The sequence below is a fragment of the Sciurus vulgaris genome (assembly GCF_902686455.1).
Source record: "Sciurus vulgaris genome assembly, chromosome: 6".
Taxonomy (NCBI): Eukaryota; Metazoa; Chordata; class Mammalia; order Rodentia; family Sciuridae; genus Sciurus; species Sciurus vulgaris.
Window position 1 is genome coordinate 33,843,452 of NC_136466.1, and position 7,910 is coordinate 33,851,361.

At 38.6% G+C, this 7,910-nt stretch overlaps 1 protein-coding gene across 1 annotated transcript; it reads right to left on the reverse strand.

The window, feature by feature from the left end:
- Positions 1 to 607: 607 nt before the first annotated feature.
- Positions 608 to 1,540, reverse strand: LOC306664277 (olfactory receptor 1f45-like; the record flags this gene model as incomplete). Its single annotated transcript, XM_079145118.1, has 1 exon — positions 608 to 1,540. The coding sequence occupies exon 1, from the start codon at positions 1,535 to 1,537 to the stop codon at positions 608 to 610; it is 930 nt and encodes a 309-aa protein (XP_079001244.1). The 5' UTR covers positions 1,538 to 1,540.
- Between the last annotated feature and the right edge of the window lie 6,370 nt (positions 1,541 to 7,910).

Consider the following 7,910-nt stretch of genomic DNA (forward strand, 5'->3'; position numbering starts at 1 on the left):
ATGAAATAGCAAACTGTTAGATTGAGGGTTAAGGAAAAGGTAGTGTTCTCAACTACAAGAGATAGGGGGAGGTGTTAAGGCAGGGACAGCAGTAGAATGAACTAACATGGCAATGACCAAAGACCCTGAGAGTGCACAATTAAGACCATGCTGTAATCAAGAATCACAGAACATAGTAATTATCTGACCTTGGACAAGTTACACTTTCTGTGAGTCCTTTAACGAAAATAACTAGCGTCTCGTCATTTATAACCATAATGAACAGTTGAAGCAGTGTCATCTCTAAAATCCTCTCAAATTTCCAAGTCACCATGTGGGTGGTGCCTTGGGGAGTTTCTAGACCTATTAAAAAACATGGATCCAAATATTTTTCCCCAGTTTTTTACCTGTAAATTAAGCATCATAGAAGCTACCATTTTTAAGATAACAAATTACTGGTTTTTTGACTATGAGTGTCTGTTCCCCTTAAAGTTAACAGCATGATCACGATTATAGGTCACAAATTACAGGAATAGGCCAGATGAGTTCTGCACCTATGCAGGGCTCAGATTCTCAGTTTGTAAAATTAAAGTGTGTGATGTCCAAGTCTTCTCAGCTCTAAAAAGTTCTACTTCCAGGACCTGAGAATTAGCTTCCTTAGGGCTCCTTTCATGTCACGATTCCTCAGGCTATAGATGAAGGGATTGACCAGGGGTGTCACCACTGTGAAGATGACGGTGGCCACAGTGTCCTGAACTGAGTAGGAGGATGAAGGGCGCATATAGACTCCAAGGATTGCCCCATAGAAGAGGGAGACCACAGTGAGGTGGGACCCACAGGTGGACAGAGCTTTCCTTATCCCTCTTGCAGTTGGCAACTTTAGTACATTAGAGAAGATGTAAGCATATGAAATAATGATACACATAAATGGTGTCAGAAATATCAAACCACCCACAGTGAAGACCATCAGGTGATTGATGAAGGTATCAGAACAAGCAAGCTTGAGAATAGGGTAGGGGTCACAGAAGAAGTGGTGCACAGCATTGTTGGAACAAAAGGTGAGTTGAGCCATGAGAAGAGTGTGTAGGAGAGCGTGCAGGTTGGTAATGAGCCCAGATGCAGCCACCAGCAGGACACAGAGTCTGGGCCTCATGATCAAGGTGTAGTGGAGTGGACAACAGATGGCTACATAACGGTCATAGGCCATCACACTCAAGAGGAACCCATCCATGTTGCTGAAAGTGATGAAGAAGTAGATCTGGGACATGCATTCCCTGTAGGAGATGGACTTGCTTCCCACTATGTGATTCACCAGCATCTTGGGGATTGTGACTGATGAAGTGCAGATGTCAACAGTGGAGAGGCTGGCCAGGAAGAAGTACATGGGCGTATGGAGATGAGGGTCACAGCTGATGGCGCAGATGATGAGAAGGTTCCCAATGATGGTGGCCAGGTACATCCCCAAGAACATCCCACAGAGAACCTCTTCCTGCTGTGACTTCCCAGACAGTCCCAAGAGGAAGAACTCTGTAACTGTGGTCTGATTGTCTCCATCCATGTCTGTGGGGGAAAAAGTGTCACCATATAGTAAGATGATATGCTGGCATTTGAGACCATGCATTAAGCATTTTGGGTCAGTTTACCCATTGGTTGAATAGCAAATAAAACTGAATTTTCTTATTGTATAATTTTATTCAAATAACCTAGTCAACTTCAAAATTGTTTACTAATGGTTATAGTGTTATTAACTGTCCCTGTATTTGCTGAGTATCACATGTAGAAACTTTCTATAGAATTCTTCACTTGGTCTGACAATTGAGGCATTATATTTTACTTGAAAGATGAAGGAACTGTGGTTGGAGGCAGTTAAATGATTTACCCAAATCCACAGAATCAGTTCAAGTTAGAGTTCCAAACCAGATTAAGTGCTTTTTATCTCTCTAGTATATTTTGTTTAACTTTGAATTGTTGAAAATTTAATGATGTTGCAAGTTCTGCATTAAGTGCCACACTGTAAACCTGCAGATTTTGTCTGTGTGCTTTTATTTTCTCAGAATTTGGAATGTTGAGGGGCTTTCATAGGTGCCTGGTGATTTATCCTCACTATTTTAGCAGCAGTTTGATGTTATCACTGTAGATCACAGCTGTAGCATTTGCTGACCTGACCTTTCTGGGCTGGTAGCTGTGGGCAGTCTTGTTTTTCCTCTTCAGACAAAGACAATCTGATATCCATTGTATCTGAATTATTTTTCTATGGGATCAAAAAGATTTACTGATTGATAAAGAGAAAAATCATGGAGTACATCCAAAAGATAATCCCAGGACTCAGAAATCACCATGGTCAGATAAACATCATGAATGTACTGGCCCTGGAGCAGGAAAGGAAAAGATCCATTCCCTGTGAGTTCAAAGGATGTAGGAAAAGGAAAGAGAAAGCTGCAGGTAACTGATTTCTAAAGTAGTCAGAGAGTTGTGGTAGAGGACATTCCGGGGGATACTTTGAGGATTTTGGTTGTATGAGGTACTTATTATGGAACAGTGAGGTGATGATCACTGTGAGAATTAAATTAGTGAAATTAAGAGAAAAATGCTGAGAGGTGAAATCATTTTTCAACTTCCAGGATCAACTTTGGAAGACTAGTACTAGAAAGCAGCTAGAAAATGATTCTGAGGAAACATGGCTATTATGAACCTATATGAGGGAAGAGAGTTGGACAGGTCATCAAAGACAAACTAGGACATTCTTTGACCAGCCGTTGTTCATATTCTGATCTTCAGGACAGATAGTTTTCCATAGCAGAATCATAAAGAGTGATAATAGGATGTCAAGGGAGATTTTTAGTTTTGTTATAGAATTGCTAAGGCTAAATTATCTCACACTTTCTTGTTATAGTAACTATAATGAGAGTTCTTCTGGTACTGGAGTGGTCAATTGCCTGAAAAAAATATTTAAACCCCAGAAAGTTAAAATTCCTCAGAAAATATGACATCATAGCAGGTCATGTACCTAATTTTTTTAATCTGGTTGGGTGTTTTCAAGCATACTCTGAAATGTAATTCAGCTTTCTCTGCAGCTTTCTCAGAGGGAGAGAGTGCTCCTACCTCTCCTGTGACTATAACATTTAGTTGGAATTATTAAACATGTCGATGTCTGTTTTCACACACTAATCTTCTGACATGTCTGCATCACTGAATGTGTCTCTGACCTTAAAACTAAGGCTCTGGACACCCTCTGAAACCAGCTGCCCTTGGTGGCATCCTAGAGGCTTAATTCTGAGACACTTTATTATGTGATCACAGAGCAATGGGGTTGGACATAGAGAAACACCTGGTATCCACCACAGAGTTTAGGGGCAGAGCAGGATGGCCTTGCATGTCTGACAGTGGAGTCTCTGCTTTGGACTTGTGGGAAGTGGGGCTCTTGGCTCTGAACTGCTGGTCAAGCTTATTAGGAGCTCAAAGTCACTCTGCTTAGAACCACTCACCCCAGTCATCTCCTTCCTTTATCTACTGCTTGATTTTCTGTTTTCATCTTGGAAATGTACCTGCTCCATTTACAGGGCACAGCACATTTTGAATGGAAAGATTTTACTTGTCAGACCAAGAGCTGTTTCCCTCTTGAACTTGTTAGATGCAAATGAATTTTGTAGGTCTGTTTTTCCAAATGTCATTCTGTGTGTTTGTGTACAGTTACTCTGACTTTTGGTAGAGGAAATGTGTCCTCACTTGCTTTCCTAGTTCTTTGTTTGTTTGCATTATGTGGATGGCATGGAGACCCTCATGCATGTTAGTCTTCTCTGTCCTTCTTACCTGGCTGCCCTTTGCTGCTGTCAGGTGCCTTCATGGAATCCCCTATTGGCCTGCTCCATTTTGGACCTGGGTGATGGTAAAATTTACTGGTAGAGCTGAGAACTGATGGACCTTTTATCACTGGAGAACATTTACTGGGAGATCCTGTGATTCCCCCCTGGTAAAGCTTAGATGATGGGAGCAAATAAATTCATCTTCCATCCCTGGAGACTGGATTTTCCATGAGGCTCATTGCCATGTTAAAGATTCCCTGGAGCTTACTCCTCAGGGGTCCTTATTAGAGATACAAATTAAGTACTCATTGTATTCTGGCTGGATTCAGAATATGGTGAGATACTTAGTTCTTATGTAAATACTTGATCCACAATCTTGGAGCTTTTTTATATTGCAAGCATTTAAAATGAAAAATTTCCCTCTGAACATTTCACAGATTTGGATATAATTTATTTTTGTTATCTTTCAGTTACCTCTTTCCATTCTAATTTTCACTTGACTCATTGACAGTTGTTATGGCTTGCTTCTAGTGTCCCCTAGAGACCATGTTGAAGGCTTGATCCCCAGTGCAGCAATGTCCAGAGATAGGGCTTTTAGGAAGTGACTGGATCATCAGGGGTCCAACTTCAACAGTGGATTGATCTATTGATGGATGCATAAATTAACTGTACTGTTGGGAGGTGATGGAAACTGCAGGACCTAGTTGAAGGAAGTGGGTTCTTGAGGGTGTGCCCTTGGGGGTTACAACTTGTCCCCTGACCTTCTGGCCCTCCTTTCTTTCTCTCTCTTCTTCCTGCTCACCATGAGGTAAGCAGCTTTGCTTTTTTTACAACCTTCCATTATGGTCTGCCTCCAATGGATCTAGCCAGACATGAACTAAAACCTCTGAAACTGTGAGACAAAATAAATCTTCCCTCCTTTAAGTTGATTTTCTCAGGTATTTTTTCGCAATAATAAAAACCTGACTAACACAATAGTTTAGAGTGTGTTGTGGCTATTTTCAGATATGTTATTGATAATATTTTATATTTGATTTTAGCATATTTAAGACAGTTTTACTTAATCTCTTTGAGTAGATTGGTCAGAAAACATCATATGTGAATATAGTTATTTTGTTGAGTATTCTGTGTATGCCTGAAAGTGTAGTGTAGTTTAATGTCAGTATGTCAAGTTGACTGATAATGTCAGTCAGCTCTTCTCCATCCTTATTTTAGTTTGGATGTGATCAATTACTGAGAGAAAAGTATCAAAATCTTCCTTTGTTTGTGTCAGTTTTTGTATTGTGTGTCTTGAAGTTTAATTTTGAGGAGTAGGTATGTTTCCTTATGAACTTATAGATGTGCCTTCTTATATTGCAAAAAATTTTTTTCTGTAATATTTTTTCAAATGTTAGTGTAACTCCACCAGTTTCAATGGCATTTCTGTTTTCATCTTTTAGCATTCAATCAATGATATAGTTTGTCCAGACATTTTAACCAGTTGTTTTAAGTTGTTTTCAAGGGAATAGCCAAATTGTTAACAGTTACTTTAATATAACTAGAGAATGGAGTTCCCTGCATTTTTAAGCATCCTTCATATATTAGAATATATATATAAGTGGATCATATATTTTTTGGTAATGTGACAATCTCTGACTATTAGTCAAAGAGTTTAATCCATTTACAATTAATGTGATTACTGATAAAGAAGGATTTACTTCTGCCATTAAGTATTTGTTTTGTGTATGTTTTATAGGATTTTTGTTCCTCAACTGATTCATTGGTATCATTTTGGGGGTACTTGCCTGATTTTTTTTTTTGTAGCAAACCAGTTTGATTCTTTTTCTGTACATCTTAAAGTTGTTTTCTTAGTGTTTATATTGAAAATTACAATTAACAAATTAACTTGTAAAAATCTACCTCAAATAAGGCTCACTTAATAGAACATACTTTGTTTCTTTATATCTGTTACTTCCTTTTTGTTTGGTTTTTATCACAGAATACATCCTTATACACTGCCCATTAATATCAAGTTATAAGTAATGCTTTGTACATTTGCCTTTGAAATTGAATATAGAAGAAAGTATGGTTGCACTAATTAAAAATACTATTTACTTATGTAATCATATTTCCCAGTTTATTTTAGTTTTTTTATGATATAAAACTAACGTCTAGTGCTCTTTCATTTTAGTCTGAAGGAGTCCTTTTAGCAATTCATGCAGGGCAGATCTACTTGTAATGAACTCTAAAGCTTTGATTTATCAGGAATATTTTTATTTTTCCTCTATTATTGAAGGATAGTTTTTCCAAGTATAAAATTTTTGATTAACAGCTTTTTTTACTTTCAGCACTTTAAATAGTTCATCACATTTTATTATGGCATCTATAATTTCTGATGAGAAAGGAGTCAGTTAGGTTATCAAGTATTCCTTGTATGTAATGAGACACTTCTCACTGATTTCAGATTTTTCCCTTTGTGTCTGAATTTTGACATTCAGACTATGCTATGTGTTATGGTTAGACATGAAGTGTCTCCCCAAAGGTCCTGTTAATGTAGGAATATTCAGAGTAAAGTTATTAAAATATGAGGGGTGTGGCCTAAACAGTTCATCTCAGTTTGAATGGACTGAGTGGCTGTGTGACTATAGGAGTTGGGTCACTGGGGGAGTGCCATGGAAGGGTGAATTTTCCCTGTGACCCCTTTCCCCTCTTCTCTCTCTTTGCCTCCTGATCCCACTGTTATCTGGGAAACTTGCCTCCACTGGGCCCTTCCAACATAATGTGCTGCCTCATCTTGGGCCCAGAGCAATGGTATTGGCATCTATGGACTGAGATCTTATAACCAGGTACAAGTCAGAATTACCTGTGCAGGTTTTGAAAGATATTTAGGTATAGGCCTCCCTTTTAGAGATGGTTGCAACAGGGGTCAGGACTGAGTATTTATTTTCTGTGGTACTAGGGATGGAACTCAGGGCCTTGTGCATGCTAGTCTAGTGGTCTACCACTGAGCTACACCCCAGTCCAAGACCCATGTAGTTTTGAAAACCTCCTCAGGTGACTGCTGCTCCTTCTGATTGAGTCATTGATTTGGGGTTGATTGGGCCACTTTGGGCTTCTTTGGCTACTGTTTGTGGGTGTTGTTAGCTTTCCTTGCAGATTTGCTAGGAGCAATGAAGGGCTTGGCCTCTGGCTTTTTATTTTTTTACCTATCTTGAGTCTTTGGATTAAAAAGAAAGACCCAACAATATGCTGCCTGCAAGAGACTCATCTCATAGAAAAAGACATCCACAGACTAAAGGTGAAAGGATGGGAAAAAACTTACCATGCACATGGACCCAGTAAAAAAGCGGGGGTTTCCATCCTTATATTAGATAAAGTGGACTTCAAGCCAAAGTTAGTCAGAAGGGATAAAGAAGGACATTTCATACTGCTTAAGGGAACCATAAATCAGGAAGACATAATGATAGTAAATATTTATGCCCCAAAAAATGGTGCATCCCTGTACATCAAACAAATCCTTCTCAATTTCAAGAATCACATAGACCACAACACAATAATTCTGGGTGACTTTAACGCACCACTGTCACCACTAGATAGATCTTCCAAACAAAATCCAACCAAAGAAACCATAGAACTCAATAACACAGTCAATAACCTAGACTTAATAGACATATATAGAATATTCCATCCATCAACGAGCGGATACACTTTCTTCTCAGCAGCACATGAAACCTTCTCGAAAATAGACCATATGTTATGCCACAATGCAGCCCTTAGGAAATGCAAAAAAATAGAGATACTGCCTTGTGTTCTATCAGATCATAATGGACTGAGAGTAGAAATCAATGACAAAATAAAAAACAGAAATTACTCCAACACCTGGAGACTAAATAATATGCTATTGAATGAAACATGGATAACAAAAAACATCAGGGAGGAGATTAAAAAATTCTTAGAGGTCAATGAGAATGATGATACAACATATCAAAATCTCTGGGACACTATGAAAGTGGTAATAAGAGGAAAATTCATTGCATGGAGCTCATTCCAGAAAAGAATGAAAAGTCAACAATTGAATGACCTAACATTACAGCTCAAAGCCCTAGAAAAAGAAGAACAGAATAACAGCAAAAGTAGTAGAAGACAGGA